This window comes from Ailuropoda melanoleuca, chromosome 5 (genome assembly GCF_002007445.2).
Source record: "Ailuropoda melanoleuca isolate Jingjing chromosome 5, ASM200744v2, whole genome shotgun sequence".
NCBI classification, from domain to species: Eukaryota; Metazoa; Chordata; class Mammalia; order Carnivora; family Ursidae; genus Ailuropoda; species Ailuropoda melanoleuca.
The window spans coordinates 60,541,624-60,563,330 of NC_048222.1; the positions used below are offsets into that span (position 1 = coordinate 60,541,624).

General features: G+C 38.5%; 1 protein-coding gene across 4 annotated transcripts in view; it reads right to left on the minus strand.

Moving 5' to 3' along the window:
- TRIM69 (tripartite motif containing 69) overlaps positions 1-21,707 on the minus strand; it is a 59,654-nt gene that overhangs the window by 21,271 nt on the left and 16,676 nt on the right. For 3 of the 4 annotated variants that reach the window (XM_034661032.1, XM_034661034.1, XM_034661035.1), the window contains exon 1: positions 1,602-2,081. The exons of the other annotated variant lie outside the window; for it this stretch is intronic. In XM_034661032.1, the coding sequence (XP_034516923.1) occupies positions 1,602-1,625 (24 nt within the window). In that variant the 5' untranslated portion in view covers positions 1,626-2,081. Of the gene's footprint in view, positions 1-1,601; positions 2,082-21,707 lie in introns of those variants that run through there. 4 annotated transcript variants of the gene reach the window in all.

Sequence of the window (21,707 nt, forward strand, 5' to 3'; positions counted from 1 at the left end):
ATTATTTGTCTAGTTCTATAAAAAATGCTATTGATATCTTGATAGGCATTACATTGACTCTGTAGATTGCTTTGGGTAGTATGGATATTTTAACCATATTGATTCTTTGAATTTCATGAGCACAATATATCTTTCTATTTGTGTCATCTTCAGTTTCTTTCATCAGTGTCTTATAATTTTCAGAGGATAGGTCTTTAACCTCTTTTGCTAAATTTATTCCTAGGTATTTTGTATTTTATTCTTTTTGTACAATTGTAAATGGGATTGTTTTCTAAATTTCTCTTTCTGCTACTTCATTATTAGCATATAGAAACACAATATACTTCTGTATATAATTTTTATAATTATATATACACGTATATATATAATATATGTAATAATATATGTAATCCTACATCTTCACTGAATTCATTTATTACTTCTAATAGTTTTTGGAGGAGTCTTTAGGGTTTCCTATGTCTAGTATTATGTCATCTGCAAATAGATAGTTTTACTTCTTCCTTACCAATTTGGATGTTTTTTATTTCTTTTTCTTGTCTGATTGCTGTGGCTAGGACTTCCAGTACTATGTTGAATAAAAGTGGAAAGAGTGGACATCCTTGTATTGTTCCTGGTCTTAGAGGAAAGCTTTCAGCTTTTCACCATCAAGTATGATGTTAGCTGTGGGTTTGTCATATATGGCTTTTTTATGTTGAGTTATGTTCCCTTTATACTGGTTTTGTTGAGAGTTGTTATTGGGAATGATGTTGAATTTTTTCATATGCTTTTCTGCACCTGTTGAGATGATCATATGATTTTTAATCCCTCATTTTGTTAATGTGGAGTATCACATTGATTGATTGGTGGATATTGAACCATTCTTGCATCCCTGGAATAAATCCCACTTGATCATGGTGAATGTTACTTTTAATGTATTGTTGAATTTGGTTTGCTACCATTTTGTTGAGTATTTTTGCATCTATGTTCATCAGGGTATTGCCCTGCAATTTTTTTTTATATAGCATCTTTATCTGATTTTGGTATGAAAATTTACATAATGAATCTGGAAGCATTTCTTCCTTTTCGATTTTTTGGAATAGTTAGAAGATAGGTATTAACTCTTTTTTAAGTGTTTAGTAGCATTAGTCTATGAAGCTGTCTGGTCCTGGATTTTTGTTTGTTGGGATTTTTTTGTTTTTTGTTTTTCTTTGTTTTGTTCATTCAGTTTCAATGCTAGTAAACAGCCTGGACAGATTTTCTATTTCTTCCTGATTCAGTCTTGGAAGATTGTATGTTTCTAGGAATTTTTTTTAATTTTTTATTTTAATTCAACTAATTAACCTATAATGTGTTATTGGTTTCAGAGGTGCAAGTTTGTGATTCATCAGTCTTATATAATACCCAGTGCTCATTACATCACATGCCCTTCTACTGGGAATTATCCCAAAGATACAAATGTAGTGCTCTGAAGAGGCACCTGCACCCTAATGTTTATAGCAGCAGTGTTCACAGTAGTCAAACTATGGAAAGAGCCAAGATGTCCCTCAACAGATGAATAGATAAAGAAGATGTGGTGTATACAGAAAATGGAATATTATTCAGCTATCAGAAAGGATACTTACCATTCTTGATGAGAATTTTTGCATCCATGTTCATCAGGGATATTGGTCCGTAATTTTCCTCTTTGGTGGGGTCTTTGTCTGGTTTTGGGATCAAGGTAATGGTGGCTTCATAGATTTTGAAAGTTCTCCTTCCATTTCTATTTTTTGAAATAGTTTCATAAGAATAGGTATTAATTCTTCTTTAAATGTTTGGTAGAATTCCCCTGGGAAGCCATCCAGCCCTGGGCTCTTGTTTGTTGGGAGATTTTTGATTACTGTTTCAATTTCCTTGCTGGTTATGGGTCTATTCAGGTTTTTTATTTCTTCCTGTTTCAGTTTCAATAGTTTATATGTCTCTAAGAATGTATCCATGTCTTCTAGATTGCCTAATTTGTTGGCATATAGTTGCTCATAATATGTTCCTATAACTGTATTTCTTTGGTGTTGGTTGTGATCTCTCCTCTTTCATTCATGATTTTATTTATTTGGGTCCTTTCTCTTTTCTTATTGATAAGTCTGGCCAGGGGGTTATCCATCTTATTAATTCTTCCAAAGAGCCAGCTCCTAGTTTCGTTGATCTGTTCTGTTCTTTTGGTTTCTGTTTCATTGATTTCTGCTCTAATCCTTATTATTTCTCTTCTCCCGCTGGGCCTAGGCTTTATTTGCTGTTCTTTCTCCAGTTCCTTTAGGTGTAGGATTGTGTATTTGAGACCTTTCTTATTTCTTGAGAAAGGCTTGTATTGCTATATACTTCCCTCTTGGGACTGCGTTTGCTGCATCCCAGAGATTTTGAATAGTTGTGTTTTCATTTTCATTTGTTTCCATGAATTTTTTAAATTATTTAATTTCCTGGTTGACTCATTCATTCTTTAGTAGGATGCTTTTTAGCCTCCGTGTATTTGAGTTCTTTCCAACTTTCCTCTTGTGATTGAGTTCAAGTTTCAAAGCATTGTGGTCCAAAAATGTGTAAGGAATGATTCCAATCTTTTGGTACTGGTTGAGACCTGATTTGTGACCCAGTATGTGATCTGTTCTGGAGAATGTTCCATGTGCACTTGAGAAGAATGTGTATTCTATTGCTTTGGGATGGAGTGTTCTAAATATATCTGTGAAGTCCGTCTGGTCCAGTGTGTCATTCAAAGCCCTTATTTCCTTGTTGATCTTCTGCTTGGATAATCTGTCCATTGCAGTGAGGGGGTGTTAAAGTCCCCTACTATTGGGGCGCCTGGGTGGCACAGCGGTTAAGCGTCTGCCTTCGGCTCAGGGTGTGATCCCAGTGTTCTGGGATTGAGCCCCACATCAAGCTCTTCTGCTATGAGCCTGCTTCTTCCTCTCCCACTCCCCCTGCTTGTGTTCCCTCTCTCGCTGGCTGTCTCTATCTCTGTCAAATAAATAAATAAAATCTTTAAAAAAAAAAGTCCCCTACTATTATTGTATTATTATCAATGTGTTTCTTTGATTTTGTTATTAATTGGCTTATATAATTGACTGCTCCCATGTTAGGGGCATAAATAATTACAATTGTTGGATCTTCTTGTTGGATAGACCCTTTAATTATGATATAGTGTCCTTCCTCATCTCTTATTACAGTCTTTGGTTGAAAATCTAATTTGTCTGATATAAGGATTGCCACCCCAGCTTTCTTTTGATGTCCATTAGCATGATAAATGGTTTTCCACCCCCTCACTTTAAATCTGGATGTGTCTTTTGGTCTTAAATGAGTCTCTGGCAGATAGCATATCAACGAGTCTTGCTTTTTTTTTTTTTTTTGGAAGATTTTATTTATTTATTCAACAGAGATAGAGACAGCCAGCGAGAGAGGGAACACAAGCAGGGGGAGTGGGAGAGGAAGAAGCAGGCTCATCAGAAGAGCTTGATGTGGGGCTCAATCCCAGAACACTGGGATCACACCCTGAGCCGAAGGCAGACGCTTAACCGCTGTGCCACCCAGGCGCCCCGGGTCTTGCTTTTTTATCCAATCTGATACCCTGTGTCTTTTGATTGGGGCATTGAGCCCATTTACATTCAGAGTAACTATTGAAAGATATGAATTTAGTGCCATTGTATTACCTGTAAGGTGACTGTTACCGTATATTTTCTGTTCCTTTCTGGTTTATGTTACTTTTGGACTCTCTCTTTGCTTAGAGGATCCCTTTTAATATTTCTTGTATGGCTCATTTGGTGCTCACAAATTCTTTTAGTTTCTGTTTGTCCTGGAAGCTTTGTATCACTCCTTCTATTTTGAATGACATCCTAGCTGGATAAAGTATTCTTGGCTGCATACTTTTCTCATTTAGCACCCTGAATATATCATGCCAGTCCTTTCTGGACTGCCAGGTCTCTGTGGATAGGTCTGCTGCCAATCTAGTATTTCTACCCTTGTAGGTTACAGACCTCTTGTCCTAGGCTGCTTTCAGGATTTTCTTTTTGTCTCTGAGATTTGTAAGTTTCACTATTATATATTGGGATGTTGACCTATTTTTACTGATTTTGAGGGGAGTTCTCTGTGCCTCCTGGATTTCGATGCCTGTTTTCTTCCCCAGATTAGGGAAGTTATCTGCTATAATTTGCTCCAATATCCGTTCTGTCCCCCTCTTTCCTCTTCTTCTGGCATCCAAATTATTCTAATATTATTTTGCTTTATCGCATCACTTATGTCTCAAATTCTCCCCTCATGATCCGGTAGTTGTTTATCTCTCTTTTTCTCAGCTTCTTTATTCTCCATCATTTGGTCTTCTGTATCACTAATTCTCTCTTTTGCCTCATTTATTCTAGCAGTTAGAGGCTCCATTTTTTTATTGCATCTCATTAATAGCCTTTTTTATTTCGACTTGGTTAGATTTTAGTTCTTTTATTTCTCCAGAAACTTGTTCTCTAGTGTCTTCTATGCTTTTTTCAAGCCCAGCTAGTACCTTTATAATCATTTTCTGAATTCTAGTTCCAACACCTTACTTATTTCCACACTGATTAGGTCCTGGCAGTCAGTATTGCCTCTGGTTCTCTTTTTTGAAGTGAGTTTTTCCACCTTGTCATTTTGTCCAGAGAAGAGTAGATGAACAAGGGAACAGAATACTAAAATGGCAACAATGACCACAGAGAAATATATGCTAAACAAATCAGAAGAGACCTGAAACCAGGAGGAAAAAAAAAAGAACATAATCAGATAGGTGAGCAGAATAGAGCAATACACTGGATTCTGTGTGTATTTTGGTCTGTTTTTTAGAAAACTAGATCCCAAAATCATAAAGAGATAAAAACTTATATATGTACAAAAATAAAATTAAATGCAATGGAAAGATAGAATGTAACTGTAAAAATGGAAATAAAAGACAAGAAGAAAACAAAACAGGAGGAAAAAAAACCCTAACAGCAGCAACAACAAAAGGAAAGGATATAAACAGACAGGTGGACAAAACGGAGCAATACACTATCTCCTAAATGTATTTTGGTCAGTTTGTTAGAAGAAACTACATTTCAAAATTGTAAAGAAAGAAAAACTTATATACACAAAAATAAAATTAAATACATTGAAAGGGTAGAATGTAACTGTAAAGATGAAAATTTAAAAAGACTAACAAAAAAAAAGAAAAAGAACAAAAACAAAAACAAAACAAAACAAAAGGAAGAAGAAAAAAAAACAAAAAAGAGAAAATGATCAGACAGGTGAATAGAACAGAGCCATACACTAGATTTTGGGTAAATTTTGGTCTGTTAGAAGAAACTGCATTCTAAAGCTGTAAAGAAAGAAAAATTTATACATATACCAAAATAAGATTAAATACAATGAAGGGATAGGATGTAACTATAAAAATGAAAATTAAAAAAGATTTTTAAAAGAAGGTGCTAAAATAAGAATTGGTTGAAAAAGAAAAGAAAAAAAATTAAAGTTCAAAGACTAAAGAATCATGGGGGAAAAAGCCATGAATTCTATGTGCTGTATTCCCCTCCTCTGGAGTTTTGTTTGGCAGTCCTCATTGATCAGTAAACTTGGTCTTGGCTGTGTGTTCTTCCTCATCTTATGGGGCAGGGGCCTATTGCCTAGATTTTCAAATGTCTTTGCCCCAGGTGGAATTTTACCACCTTTGCCAGGGGGCCAGCCTAAGTAATCTGTTCTGATTTGTTTTATTTGGCTTTTGTCCGCTGATGGCTTTCTGTGCAGTTTTAGAGGATGAGAATGAAAATGGTGGCCTCCTAATCTCTGGCCCTGGAGCCAAAAGCTTGGGTCCCCACTCCTCAGTGAGCCCTCAGAGAAAAACAGACAATCATTTCTGTCTCCCTGGTCTCCAGCCATGCTCCAGGCTCACCCGGCCTGTGACCAAGTGCTTCTATCTCAGGGGCACAACCCCGTTTTGAGTCTCCAATCCCTGCAGACTCCTGCAGTGTGCTCCCGCACTGCTCCTCCCGGGGGAAAAAGGGGGGTCTCGCCAGTTCTACCACTTGGTGGGCCCCTGCTCAGAGAGCCATCACCCGACTGTGTCACGGTTTGTGGTTTATGGCAACCGCAAGCTGAGAGCCCTCCCAAGGACTCACTGATTGCAGCCGGCTTCCCCACTCTGATGCCTGGGAGCTCTGCCGCACTCAGGCACCCTCGGTCTTCCTATGACCTCGAGTATCCTGAGACCACATTGTCCCAGCTAGGGATCTGTCTCTGCTTAGCCACCTGAGCTATGCCCCCCACCGGAGTAGAGTTCTTAAAGTTATGATTTTGTGCTCCGCTGCTGTATCACTTGCTTGTAGCCAGCTGACAGAGGCTACCCCCATGCAGTCTATCTTCCCATATATCACCTTGGATTCACTTCTCCACACCTCCTACCTTGCAGAAAGTGGTCACTTTTCTATTCGTAGAGTTGTAGCTATTCTTTTCTTGATCTCCGGTTGAGTTCATAGGTGTTCGGAATGATTTGATAGCTACCTAGCTAAATTCCTGGGACCAGATGAAATTACAGTCTCCTACTTCTCTGCCATCTTGGACTCTCCCTGTTTCTAGGAATTTACCTACCTCTGCCAGGTTGTCCAATTTGTTGACATATAATTTTTCTATTAGTCTCAGAATCCTTCATGTTTCTGTGGTGTTGTTACTTCTCCTTCACTTCTGATTTTATTTATTTGAATTTTCTCTTATTTTTTTCTTGATGAGTCTCGCTAAAGGTTTATCATTTTGTTTATCTTTTTAAAGAACCAGTTCTTAGTTTGATTGGTCTTTTCTGTTGTTATTTTTAGTCTTTATTTCATTCATTTCCACTCTGATCTTTATTATTTCCTTCCTTCTACTAACTTCGGGCTTTGTTTATAGTTCTTTTTCTAGTTCCTTTTGGTGTAAGGTTAGAATTTTTATTCAAGATTTTTCTTATTTCCTGAGATAGGCCCGTATCACTGTAAACATGCCTCTTAGAACTGCTTTTGCTGCATCCCAAAGGGTTTTGGAACATTGGGTTTCCATTTTCATTTGTCTCAAGGTATTTTTTTTAGTTTATCTATGACTTCTTTATTGACCCATTGGCTGTTTAGTAGCATGTTGTTTAGCCTCCATGTCTTTATGTTTTTTCCAGTTTTTCTTGTAATTGATTTCTAGTTTCATATTGTTATTGTCAAAAAAGACACCTGACATGATTTCAGTCTTCTTAAATTTATTGAGATTTTTTTTGTGGCCTAATGTGTGATCTGTCTTGGAGAATGTTCCATGTGCACTTGAAAAGAATGTATACTCTGCTGTTCTGGGATGGAATGTTCTGTGTATATCTGTTAAGTCCATCTGGTCTAATATGTTGTTCGAGGCATTGTTTTCTTTTTCTTTTTTTTTTTTTTTTCATTTTCTAAGACTTAATTTTTTTGTTGTTTTTTTTTAAATATTTTTTTATTATAATTATGTTAGTCACCATACAGTACATCCCTGGTTTTTGATGTAAAGTTCGATGATTCATTAGTTGCGTAACACCCAGTGCACCATGCAATACGTGCCCTCCTTACTACCCATCACCAGTCTATCCCATTCCCCCACCTCCCTCCCCTCAAGGCATTGTTTTCTAATTGCTTTTCTGTCTGGATGATCTGTGTATTGATGTCAACTGTCAACTTTTCCCTTTTTGTCTGTTAGTATTTGCTTTATATATTTAGGTGCTCCTATGTTGGGTGCATAGATATTTACACTTGTAATCTCCTTATTGGATTGATCACTTTATCATTATGTAATTCTCTTTTTGTCTCTTGTTACAGTTTTAAAGTCTTTTTTTTGTCTGATATATGTATTGCTACCCCAGCTTTTTATTTTTCACTTCTATTTGCATGGGATATATTTTTCTACTCCTTCATTTTCAGTTTGTATGTGTCTTTGGGTCTAAAGTGGGTCTTTTATAGGCAGCATATAAATGGGTCTTGTTCTTTGACCATTCCATCACTCTATATATTTTGATTGGAGCATTTGCCCATTTACATTTAAGGTAATTATTGATAGATATGTGTTTATTGTCATTTTGTTCGTTGTTTTCTGATGTTTTTATAGTTCTTCTCTGTTCCTTCCTTCTCTTGCTCCCTAAATAGATGACTTTTTTTTTAATGTTATGCTTGGATTCCTTTTTCTTTATTTTTTATGTATTCATATCCATTATAGGTTTTTGTGATTATCATGAGGTTCATACCTCATACATACACAGCAATCTATTTTAAGTTGATGGTCACTTAAGTTTGAATACAATTTCTAAAAGCACTGCATTTTTATTCTTCCCCCTCCATGTTTGGTGTCATATTTTACGTCTTTTTATTTTGTGTATCCTTTAATTAATTATTATAGATATAGTTGATTTTACACTTTTTTCTTTTAACCTTCATACTAGCTTTGTCAGTGAATGATCTACTACCTTTATGTTTGCTTTTACCAGTGAATTTTTTTCTTTAATAATTTTCTTACTTCTAGTTATGGCCTATTCTTTTCTGCTTAAAGAAGTCTCTTTAACATTTCTTCTAAGGCCAGTTTAGTGGTGGAATGAACTCCTTTAACATTTATTTGCCTGGGACACTTTTTATCTCTCCTTCAAATCTGAATGATAACCTTCCTGGGATAGTGTTCTTGGTTGTAGGGTTTTTTCCTTTCAGCACTTTGAATATATTATGGCACTACCTTCTGACCTGCAAAGTTTCCATGAAAAATCAGCTAATAGCCTTATGGGTGCTTCTTTGTATGTAACTAGCTGCTTTCCTCTTGCTACTTTTAAGATTCACTCTTTATCTTTAATTTTTGACATTTTATTATGTGTCTATGTGTGGACCTCTCTGGGTTCATCTTGTTTGGGACTCTGTGATTCCTAGACCTAGATGTCTGTTTCCTTTCCCAGGTTAGGAAGTTTTCAGCAATTGTTTCTTTAAAAAGGTTATCTGCCCCTTTCTCTCTTTTCTTCTTCTTCTGAGACCCCTATAATGTGACTGTTAGTACACTTGATGTTGTTCCAGAGGTCCCTTAACCTGTCTTCATTTTTATTTTATTTTTTAAGATTTATTTATTTATTTTAGAGAGAGAGAGTGCATGAATGAGCAGCGGGAGGGGCAGGGAGAAAGACTCCTCCTCAAGCAGACTCCTTGCTGAGCATGGAGCCTGAGATAATGACCTGAACCATAATCAAAATCAAGCACTTAACTGACTGAGCTACCCAAATGCCCCATCCTCATTTTTTAAGGGAAAAAAAAATGTATATATATATATATATATATATATTCTGTTTAGTCTGGACACTTTCCATTAATCACCCAGTCTTCCTGATTACTGATTCATGTTGCATCCCCTAATTTGCAGTTGCTTCTCTCTGGTGTGTTTTTCATTTCACTTATTGTATTCTTTAGCTCTGATTGGTTCTTTTTGTATTTTCTGTCTTTTTGTTGAAGTTCTTACTGAGTTCATCCACTCTGCTTCCAAGTTCATTGAACTATCTTTATGACCATTACTTTGAACTCTTTATCAAGTAAATTGCTTATCTCAATTTTTTTTAGTTCTCTTTCTGAGTTTTTTTCTTGTTCTTTTATTGTAATATATTTTGTCTGATGCTCTGTGGTCAGCTACATTTCCTGTTCTCAAAGGTAGTGGTATCATGTAGAAGGCATCCTGTGGAGCCCAGAAGTGCAATCCCTCCTGGTCACCAGAACGAGGCCCTCCAGGAGTGTCTCCTCTGTGGGCTGCCTGTGTCCTCCTGTTGTGCCTGGGTTGCACCTGCTGTGAGCATGCTGGTGAGTGGGGCTGGCTCCTAGTATATCTGGCTGCAAGGCCTCATCATTTCAGGTGTGCTGGTGGGTGGGGCTGGCCCCCCTTGCCTCCCAGGACAGGAGTGATTTTTCTTTTCTTATCTTTTCTTTCTCTCTCTCTCTTTTTTTTAAAGATCCTATTTATTTATCTGAGAGAGAGAGAGCACACAAGAGAACACAAGCAGCAGGGAGGGACAGAGGAAAAGGGAGAAGCAGACTCCCTGCCAAGTAGAGAGCCTGATGTGGGGCTCAATCCCAGGACCCTGGGATCATAACCCTGGCTGAAGGCAGACATTTAACTGATTGAACCACCCAGGAGCCCCCAGGAGTCACTTTTCAAGGCATTGGTCCCAGCTGAAGTGGCCCACTTGGTGTGGTGGTTGGGGGGCAACCACTTTGGCAGAACACTTGATGAGGCAGATTGGGTATGGTGGGCCTGCAGGGGAACACCGGGCCTGGGAAATCAGTGCTAGCAAGGTGAATGTAGAGTGTTAGAACTGTTATCTGCCAGCATCAGTCCAACTATCCTGAAAGAGGGCAAGAAAAATGATGCCTGCCATACTTCCTGGAGTAAGTTCCTACAGATCCTTGCCCTGAGAGCACACACCTAAAATTAGTTAATAAATACCTGTCACCTATACTCCAGATGCTTTTCAAATGACTATCTCTGTGCTGGGTCTGGGAGCAAGAGAGATTGTTTGTGGGCCCTTTAAGAGTAGAGTTTTGGTTTCCTATAGCTCTCCAGCAATCCCAGATTTAAGCCCCACTGATTATCAAAGCCAGATGTTATGGGGACTCATCTTCCCAGTGCAGATCCCTAGGCAGAGAGTACCTGATATGGGGCTTGAACCCCTCACTTCTCAGGGAGGACCTTGGTGCCTGTGATATCCTTCTCCCTTGTGGGTTACCACACCAATGTTTGGTTTCCAACCAGACTGTGTCACTGCCCCTCCTGCCTTTCTCAATGTGGCTTTTTCATTATATCTTTGGCTGTGGAAGAGATGTTCTACTAGTCTCCAGGTCATTCTCTGAGAGAGTTGCTCTATATGTGCTTGTGGGCTTGGTATGTCCATGGGAGGAGGTGAGCTCAGGATCTTCCTACTCTGTGATTTTCCTCTCCAATCCCAAGTAATACATTTTAAATCACAGAATTTAAGACTTGAGTATACAAAATTTCTTTTAGATGTTGCTTTCCTGGTTCTGCTCTAATCATATCACTTACATGACCTCCTTTGTCTATGTATAAGGCTACCCAAGAGGAAGTTGTTAAAAAAAGAAAAAAAAAGAAAAGAAAAGAAGAGGAAAAGAAGAGAGAAGTCTAGCCAAGGTTCTTTTCCAATGGGCCAATTAGGACCCAGATTCTGAGTGATTTCCATAATCCAGACTTTTTACTATTGATCAGTTATTTTGAGCTAGCAGATCTGCTCTTATTTATTCTAGATAGACTCAGGTGCCCAAGTCCAAAGTCAGTGAACTAAGCAGGTGCTATAATTACCTAGTATTTCCAACCCCTCATTTTGAGAAGAGTACTCAGGAGAAAAATTATTTCTCTGTAGTTCTGAACACTTTTGCAATTTTGGTTTTGGAAGCCAACAGAGGCTCCAGACGGTACTTTAAGAACATCAATCAATGAGGGGCACCTGGATAGCTCAGTCTGTAAAGTGTCTGCCTTCAGCTCAGGTCATGATCCCAGAGTCCTGGGATTGAGCCCCACATTGAGCTCCTGCCCAGCGGGGAGCCTGCTTCTCCCTCTCCCTCTGCTGCTCCCCCTGCTTGTGCTCTCTTGCTCTTTCTGTCAAATAAATAAACAAAATCTTTTTTTTTTTAAAGAACATCAATCAATGAAACAAGAGTAGTCAGGAAAAGGATTAAACTGAAAAAGGAGCCCAGTCCTTCCTATTGTTTGAAATTGTAACCATTGCATACTTTTCTACAGGTTAACATTGAAATGGGCCTTTAGCAGCTGCTGGATTCATTTTATTTCCTCACCTAAACTAAATATGCTTAATCTCTAAATTTTAATTTTAAGTGATAAATGCAGAAGATTGAAAAAACTGAATCTAGGACTGACATCACTAATAAGGGCAGAATAGGCAATTTCAGGGAGAACCCCACAAAAACAACTATTAAATTTGCAAAACTGTCAGAATTAACTTTAGCAGAACTTTGGGATCTAGTCAAGAACTTATAACAACCAAGGGAAAACTTAAGGAGGAAGCTGCCATGTGGTAGTGAGAGTGTACTGTAGCATTTTAAATAATTCATCTACATTTTTCACTCCCTAAATTGCAGGTTGCAGTAGGTGCAGTTTGCTAGTGCCAGAGGGAATATGGACCTTATTCTCAAAGAACTGTGGTTGTATGTTCCATTCTGTCTGGTGGCTCCCTTGAGGACCAGAACTAGGGCTTGCCTTTCTTTTGCCCAACTCAGAGTTCCCAGGGCTGAGGCAGCTTCCTGGGATGCATTTGCTGAAGGTATGTAAAGGCAAAAGTTTAGGAGACAGCAGCCTTTGGGAAGAGAGGATAGTCAGGACAAGAAATAGACCTAAATGCCTAGAAAGGAAGAAGTTGAAAAATAAGATACATGGGGAATAAGAGCTTTTAAAAGCTCCCATGTATGGCGAGGAATCAAGAAGCCCATCTGCATGCCCAGGTCTGGATACCTGCTCATAAACAGCCTGAGTTTTCTTGTGATATCTTTATCTGGCTTTAGTATCAGGACAAGTTTTCACCTCTTACTGACATTCAGGGTGCATGTGAGCAGGAAGTAAAGGCCACAGCAGAGTTTTAAATGGCCTGGCTCAGTGTTCAAGGACTGCCCCATCACAGAACCAATTAGAAAAGATTAGAAGAGTACTTTTCCTTTTTTTAAAATTCTCTTCTTGGCTCCAAGCATTTAAGGAAACTCTGTCAAACTGCTAGCTGACCACTAATCTAATGGAAAACAGGTTTCAGTGGCCACATGTGACAAAAATAACACACTTTTAAAAAATAGTTTAGAAAAGTTATTAAGCAGGGTGCCTGAGTGGTTCAGTCAGTTAAGCATCTGCCTTCAGCTCAGGTCATGATTCTGAGTCCTGGGATTGAGTCCTGCATTGGGCTTCCTGCTTGGCAGGGATTCTTCTTCTCCCTCTGCCCCTCAACCTGCTCATGCTCTCTCTCTCTCTCTCTCTCTCTCTCTCTCTCTCAAATAAATAAATAAAATCTGCTAAAAAAAAGATAGAAAGAAAGAAAGAATAGTTATTAAGCAAAAAACAACAACCCCCAACAAGCAGCAACAACAAATACCAGGGAAGGGGAAAATCTGATTTCCAGAGTTGCCACATTAAAATATTCAGAATATCCAATTTTAAGCAAAAAAGGCATGCAAAGAAACAAGAGAGTATGACCTATTCACAGAAAAAACAAAACAAAACAAAACAGAAAAACAACCCAATAGATACCGTCCTTAAGGGAACCCAAGGATGACCTAGACAAAGACCTTAAACCGTCCATATTAAATATGCTTAAACAGCTAAAGGAGCCATAGACAAAGAACTAAAGAAAGTCAGGGGTACAATATATCACCAAATAAAGAATATCAATAAAGTGATAGAAATTATAAAAAAGAACCAAATAGAAAATTTGGAAATGAAAAGTACAATACTGAAATTAAAAAATTCACTGGAGGGGCGCCTGGGTGGCACAGCGGTTAAGCGTCTGCCTTCGGCTCAGGGCGTGATCCCGGCATTGTGGGATCGAGCCCCACATCAGGCTCCTCCGCTATGAGCCTGCTTCTTCCTCTCCCACTCCCCCTGCTTGTGTTCCCTCTCTCTCTGGCTGTCTCTATCTCTGTCAAATAAATAAATAAAATCTTTAAAAAAAAAATTCACTGGAGAGCATAAAGAGAAAAGAATGAACAAATACAAACAGAGCCTAAGAGACCTGTGAGACACTATCAAGAATAGCAACATATGCATAATGGGAGTCCCAGTAAAAGAGAAGAAAGAAAGAAGTGCAGAAAAAATATTTGAAGAAATAATGGCTGAAAACTTCTCAAATATGATGAAAGACATGAATCTACACATCCAAGAAATTCAACAAACTCCAAGCAGGATAAATTCAAACAGACCCACACCAAAGCACATTATAGTCAAATGGTCAAATGACAAAGACAGAATCTTAAAAGCAGCAAAAGAGAAGCAATACATCATGTACAAGAGATCTTCAACAAAATTTATAGCTGATTTCTTCTCAGAAAACATGGAGGCAAGAAGGCAATGGGATGACATATTTAAAGTATAGAAGAAAGAAAACTGTCAGCTAAGATTACTGTATCCATCAAAACTATCCTTCAAAACTGAAAGAGGGGTTAAGACATTCCCAAATAAACAAAAACTGATGAATGTCAACACTAGTAGTTCCTACTCTACAAGAAACACTAAAGGAGTCAATCCTTCAGGCTATAATAAAAGGGCACTGAGAAGTAATTCAAAGCCATATGAAGAAATGAAAAACAATGGTGAAGGCAGCTGCATAGGTAAATATAAAAGCCAATATTTTTGCAGATTTTTATTTTTAACTCTTTTTTTTCATGTGATTTAAAAGAAAAATATATAATACAATAATTATAAGCATATGTTAATGGGTACACAATATATAAAGATGTAATTTGTGACAATAACAAAATAAAGGGGGAAATGGAGCTGACAAGGAATAGTGTTTCTCTATACTATTGAAACTAAGTTTGTATCAGTCCACACTTGATTGTTAGGAAGTTTAGATATTATTTGTAACTCCCTGGGTTACCTCTAAGAAAAAGTACTAAATAATACATAGAAAAAGAAATGAAAAGGGAACCCAAATGTCTCACTAAGAAAAAATCAGTTTGAATGCAGTAATAGAGGAGTTTAGAAACAAAAAGATACCACATGTGGAAATTGAATAGCAAAATGGTAAAATGCGTCTTTCTATAATTAGTCATTACTTTATAAGCAAATATCTTAAATTCTGATTAAGAGACAGAACTTGGGAGAATAGGGGGCGCCTGGGTGGCTCAGTCGTTAAGCATCTGCCTTCGGCTCAGGGTGTGATCCCGGGGTCCTGGGATCGAGCCCCGTGTTGGGCTCCCTGCTTTGCTGGGAGCCTGCTTCTTCCTCTCCCACTCCCCCTTCTTGTGTTCCCTCTCTCGCTGGCTGTCTCTCTCTCTCTGTCAAATAAATAAATAAAATTAAAAAAAAAAAAGAACTTGAGAGAATGGATAAAAGAAACATGATCTAACTATATGCTGTCTGCAGGAGACTCACTTTAGATGCAAAGATACAAAGAGATTAAAAGTATAAAGGGTGGGAAAATATATCCCATACACATAGTTACCAAAAGAGAGAGGGAGCGGCTATACTAATATTAGACAAAATATTATTGCAAATATTAAGACAAAAACTTATGGCATGTGGTGAAAGCAGTACTCACAGCTAAATTTATAGTGATAAACACTTACATTTAAAAAACAAAGACCACAAATCAATGACCTAACATTCTACGTTAAAAAAACAAAACAAAAACTAAAGAGCAGGCTAAATCCAAAGCTAGCAGAAAGAAGAACAACATGGTTAGAGTGGAGGTAAATGAAATAGAGAATAGAAAATAATGGAGAAAAATTAATGAAACCAAAAGTTGATTCTTTGAAAAACATCCACAAAATTGACAAACCTTTAACAAGACTAATGATTTTAAAAAGGAGAGAGAAGACTGAAATTATTAAAATCAGAAATGAAAGTGGGGACATTACTACAGGCCTTAGAACTAAAAAAGGATTATAAGAGAAAACTATAAACAATTGTATGCCAACAAATTGGATAACCTAGATGAAATGGAAAAATTCCTAAAAACATAAACTACCAAAACGGACTCAAGAAAAAATAGTAAATCTGAATAGACCTATAACAAAAGATTAGTAATCAAGAACCTACCAATAAAGAAAAGCCTAGGACCAGATGTCCTTACTGGTGAATTCTACAAAACACTTAAAGAATTAAAGTCAGTCCTCGAACTCTTTCAGAAAATAATATAGGAGGGAGCACTTCCTCTGTGAGGCCAACATTGTCCTGATACTAAAGCCAGATAAAGATACCACAAAAAAATAAACTAATTTTAGGGGGTTTTTTTCCACAAGAGAATGAAAAGGCAACTCAAAGACTGGAAAAAATATTTGTAAAGTCTATACCTGATAAAGGTCAAATATCCAGGATATATAAAGAACTTTAACAACTCAACAGCAAAAAGACAAAAACTCAATTTAAAAATGAGCGAAAGACTTGAATAGACATTTCTCCAAGGAATACTGACAGACAGCCAACAAGCATGTGAAAGATGCTCAACATCATTAAGGAAATGCACATAAAAACCACAATGATTGGTTCACACCAACTAGGATTGTTAAAATATTTTTAATAGAAAATAACAAATATTGGTGGGGATGTGGAGAAATTGGAACCCTCGTACATTGCTGTTGAAAATATAAGATGGTACAGCCGCTGTGGAAAACAGTTAGGCAGTTCCCCGAAACCTTAGACATAGGATTAACATCTAGCCAACTATTCCACAACTAGGCATATACCCAAAAGAATTAAAAACAGGTATTCAAACAAAAACTTGTTTATGGATATTAGTAGCAGCACTGTTCACATTTGTCTCAGGTGGAAACAACCCAAATGTTCATCAGCCGATAAATGAATAAACAAATTGTGGCATATCCATGAAATGAAAGATATTCCATCATAGAAAGGAATGAAGTACTGATATATGCTACAGCATAGATGAACCTCAAAAACATTATGCTAGGTGAAAGAAGCCAGGCACAAAAGGTCACATATATTATTTCATTTGTATGAATATCCAGAAAAGTTATGGGGTGCCTGGGTAGCTCAGTTGATTAAGCATCTGCCTTCTGCTCAGGTCATGATCCCAGGGTCCTGGGATTGAGCCCCACATCGGGCTCCCTGCTCAGTGGAGAGCCTGCTTCCCCCTCTCCCTCTGCCCCCTACCCGACGTGTGCTCTCTCACGCTCTTTCTCTCTCTCAAATAAAGAAAATCTTTCTAAAAAATCCAGAAAAGGTAAATAAATAGAGACAAAAAACAAATTAGCTGTTGCCAAAGGCTGGAAGGAGGGAGAAATGGGGAGTGACAGGTTAACAGGTATGGGGTTTCTTTTGGGATCATAAAAATATTTTGGAACTAAATAGAGGTGATGGTTACACAATATTGGGAATGTGTTAAATATCAATCACTGAATTGTATGTACATTTTAAGATTGTTAATTTTTTGTAAATTTTACCACAATTAAAAAAAAATTGAAGCCATATCTGACTCCAGAGCCAAAATTCTTATACTGAACAGTATCCTTCTTTGAGTAGTACTGTATTATGGCTACTGTTTGATGTGTATCCATCAGAAGTGGCTTTGATCTCAATACCTAAGAGTCTGAACAAGTAAGCATTCAATAATGCTAGCTTTGTTCTAATGCCTATACTTCTGGGGAATTAAAATGAGTAAAATAGAGAGAGGCTCTGCCTATAAGCTGCTCACCTCTGAGTCTCCACTAACATTTGTGGGTCAGGATAAAGTACAACTAGAAGCCCCTAGCGCATTCTTCTTTCCACTTCCCAGACTCCTTACCCTGTCCCATATACCTCATAATCACGTATGTGGAAAACCGAGTCCACACAACCAAGCTTCACACACACACACACACACACACACACACACACACACACACACACAGAGGCACACCTGCACAAAGTTACCCTTTGAGCACACAGCTGGGAGCTACAGAGGCCGTAGCAGTGGGCTCAGAATCTTTTGGGCAGAGCATTGTAGAGACCTGGATACATGGCATGTGATTCAAAGTAGGAGAGAGTATAAGTTCCTTAGTCTCATGGACTCCTTGTCTTATAAAGAGGAACATAGCTGGAAGAGGCTCAAACTAGGAGCCTCAAAGCACAGGCCCAGGAAAGAGCCCCCCCCATTGCCCAGGTCTAGGGGTGGTACTGCCCTTCTGTCCCATTCCATTCACCTTATCCTATGTCATCTAAGCACCAGCTATGGGTTGGGCTTGTCTGTGCACTGAAATCAGCAAGGAGGTGCTATAGTTTTATCTAACAAGCTATATCCTTACCAGAATTGAATTCCTGGAGTTTCAGGGGCCCAGTGGGGCTTGTCTCACCTAACTATTGACTGTTCAGATTTCAGGATTCTGGGCTCTGCTTTCTAAAAGGTTTCCTACCAGAATTCCTAAAATGACCTTGCCCACCCAGACTTTCAAATGTGAGCACCCATTGCTCCCAGCATATACCATGGCCATCTCTGTGTATTCATACACTTTTCCTAAATAAATGCTAAAGCTGAAAGGCTGTGATCCAGGAGCAAAAAAATGGGGACTGAGGTGAGACCTCCTCAAAGTAGGAAAGTAATTTGTATGATGGAGATAAGAATGTTTTAAGGGAGCATAATGGATAGGTCCCTGACACTTGAGTAGTGTGTATGGTCAAGAGAAACATCTAGGATCTCTAAGATGGGACTTGAAAGAGCATATCTTAGGCAGGCAAAAAGTGAGGAAGATTAATATGAGGGGAAGAAATATTAAACGTACATATAGTATTTCTCAACTTGAATATTATGTCCTCTGAAGAAAGAAAAACTTAAATATAGACAGAGCATATATTCTGAGGCAGAATCCTTGAGGACTGGTTCATGGATTATGTCTCATGCTCTTGAAAGGGAAACTAGAACTCAGAACTTGTTCTGATACTCAAGTTACTGATAGAATCAAGGTAATCCAAAGAATTCTAAGACCAGAGTTTTCTTCATCTGCTGTACATTCCCCCTCGTAATTTTGAGTATCCAGAACTGCTTTATTTCTCATTCTTAGCCCCCCATTCCCAGGGAGAAGTTTGTATTTGCCTCTATCTATGAACTTAGTTCCACTCATATGCACATCTATTCTAGCCCGGGGAACATGGCTAAAAATTATTTAACTCATCATCAAATTCCAATCTCATCGATGTCTATTTTTGTTGCTCTCTTCCCATACCTAGATTTTCATCTCTTTCTGTCCAGGTGCTTTGGCTTGTGTCCCTAGACCTTGGGTCCCTAGTCTTACATACCACCTGTGTTCACTATCCCTGACACCTGATCTCCCCAAACCTAGATCTTGCCTGCTTGGATCTAACATAGCCATTTTCTCTTTGAATATTACCTCTCCACCATTCTCTCCAGTCTCTTTTTCTATAACTCCCATCAGACAAACATCAGAGCTTCTTACTCAGCCTCCTTTCCTCTTAACTTCTTTTCCTTATTTTCTAACTACATTGTCTAGCTGTCTGTGCTTTGCTCTGGACATTTTCTCCCACTCTTTTTTATAGAGGCTGTTTATTTTTTGTTTCTTTAAACATCTTTGAATGAAGTGAGTTCTTCCTGAATCAGTTTTTTATAAGAAATTTACAAGAGGATGGAGACAGGGCCATATTTGAGGCTATTTTCTTTATGAAACAGTGTGTATATGAGTTCTTATAGACTTTGGTTTTCCCCACGATCAGTACTGCAGGGCTGCTTACAATGTAGTCCATCTCTTCCACTCTTCCTCATCAACAGACTGCCTTCCACAAATATGGCTTGTTTGTCCTTGTTCACCTTTACTTTCCCTATGTCTCAAATCTTTGGTGACATGGGTACATGAAAGCTCCTGCTTTAGCTTGCTTGCCTGTTTTCATTGTTCTGTATAAGTGCTTGCAGGTCTTGGGGCACTTTTGTTGGAGAAATGTCACTCTTGCTTTGTATAAAATCTGCATCCCTAAGCATCCATTATCACATTCCTGTTTGACTGTCACTATATTGGTATGGCAGTCCTTCTTCATAGGGTTGTAATCCAGGCTTACGGATGTCTCTAGTTATATTGCAAGTAGAGTTTGTCTAGTTTTCATTCTCCTTGTAGTTTTGAGTTAAACAAGGATAAGTTTCTGAGAGAAGAAGAAATAAAACCACTATTTTTATTCTACCATTTGAAAACCAAAGCTTAAATTGTTTTTGACACTTTATCCAACATTTCTATGTGTTTGGGGAGAGCGAGTTATAGAGATATTTCAGTATGTCCTTCATACACCATCTTGACCAGATTTGGTAATGTACTTTCAGCAGTAATCAGTGTGGATGCTCTCCTCAATGATTACAAGTTGAATTTCTCTCCAGCCTATAGGAATGGGGACTCAAAGTCAATTTTAAGCACTATTACAGAAAAGGCTATGCACTATTATCTGCACACCTGGATTTTTTAAACCAAGATTCATCCTAATACCTACTAGATGTGTTAATCATAGTTGCTGTCATTTGCACAGTCCATGCTAAAGGACAAGACTACATTCATGGGGCACTTGGGGTGGCACAGTTGGTTAAGCATCTGACTCTTGCTTTCAGCTCAGGTCGTGATCCCAGTGTAGTGACATCGAGCCCTATATTGGGCTCTGTGCTCAGCACAGAGTCTGCCTCAGATTCTCTCTCCCTCTTCCTCTGACCCTCCCACTTGTACTCGTGCTCATATTCACTCTCTCTCACTCTCCTATCTCAAAATAAATAAATAAACCTTTCAAAAAAAAGGAAGACTACATTCATCATGTGGGCTTTACTCTCTCTCCCAGGCCACAGGTGAATAAAATACAGGTGGGCTTCTGACCCATTCACCAATCCAAGGTGTGACCTAATTCAAAAACCCAGAAATGGACCCTCCACTCTTTGGTAATCTTTGACAACTAATCTTTGATAAAGCAGGAAAAACATCAATGGAAAAAAGACAGTCTCTTCAATAAATGGTGCTGGGAAAATTGGACAGCTACATGCAAAAGAATGAAACTTGACCACCTCTCTCACACCATACACAAAAATAAACTCCAAATGGATGAAAGACCTCGATGTGAGACAGGAATCCATCAAAATCCTAGAGGAGAGCATAGGCAGCAACCTCTGCAACATCGGCCACAGCAACCTTTTTCGTGATACATCTCCGAAGGCAAGAGAAACAAAAGAAAAAATGAACTTGTGGGACTTCATCAAGATAAAAACTTCTGCACAGCCAAGGAAACAGTCAAAAAAACTAAGAGACAGCCCACGGAATGGGAGAATATATTTGCAAAGGACACCACAGATAAAGGACTGGTATCCAAGATCTACAAAGAACTTCTCAAACTCAATACACGAGAAACAAATAAACAAATCATAAAATGGGCAGAAGATATGAACAGACACTTTTCCAATGAAGACATACAAATGGCTAACAGACACATGAAAAAATGTTCAAAATCATTAGCCATCAGGGAAATTCAAATCAAAACCACACTGAGATACCACCTTAACGCCAGTTAGAATGGCAAAAATTGACAAGGCAAGAAACAACAGTTGTTGGAGAGGATGTGGAGAAGGGGGATTCCTCCTACATTGTTGGTGGGAATGCAAGTTGGTACAGCCACTCTGGAAAACAGTGTGGAGGTCCCTTAAAAAGTTAAAAATTGAACTACCCTATGACCCAGCCATTGCACTACTGGGTGTTTACCCCAAAGATACAGACGTAGTAAAGAGAAGGGCCATATGCACCCCAATGTTCATAGCTGCATTGTCCACAATAGCCAAATCATGGAAGGAGCCGAGATGCCCTTCAACANATCTGGATCTCTACAAATGAACATCTCCAGCGCTGAGTATCGAGGTACGAAGCGGGGAGCCGTGAAACCGCGCACAGATATCGGAAGCTAAACAGAAGGCGGAGGGAGCCACCGTGTCAGGGCGCCGGGAAGCGGTAGCCACCTGCACGGGAGAGCGGACAGACCGCGGACCGGCACGCTTGAGACAGCAGGCTGAGAAGGGAGCTCCGGGAGCG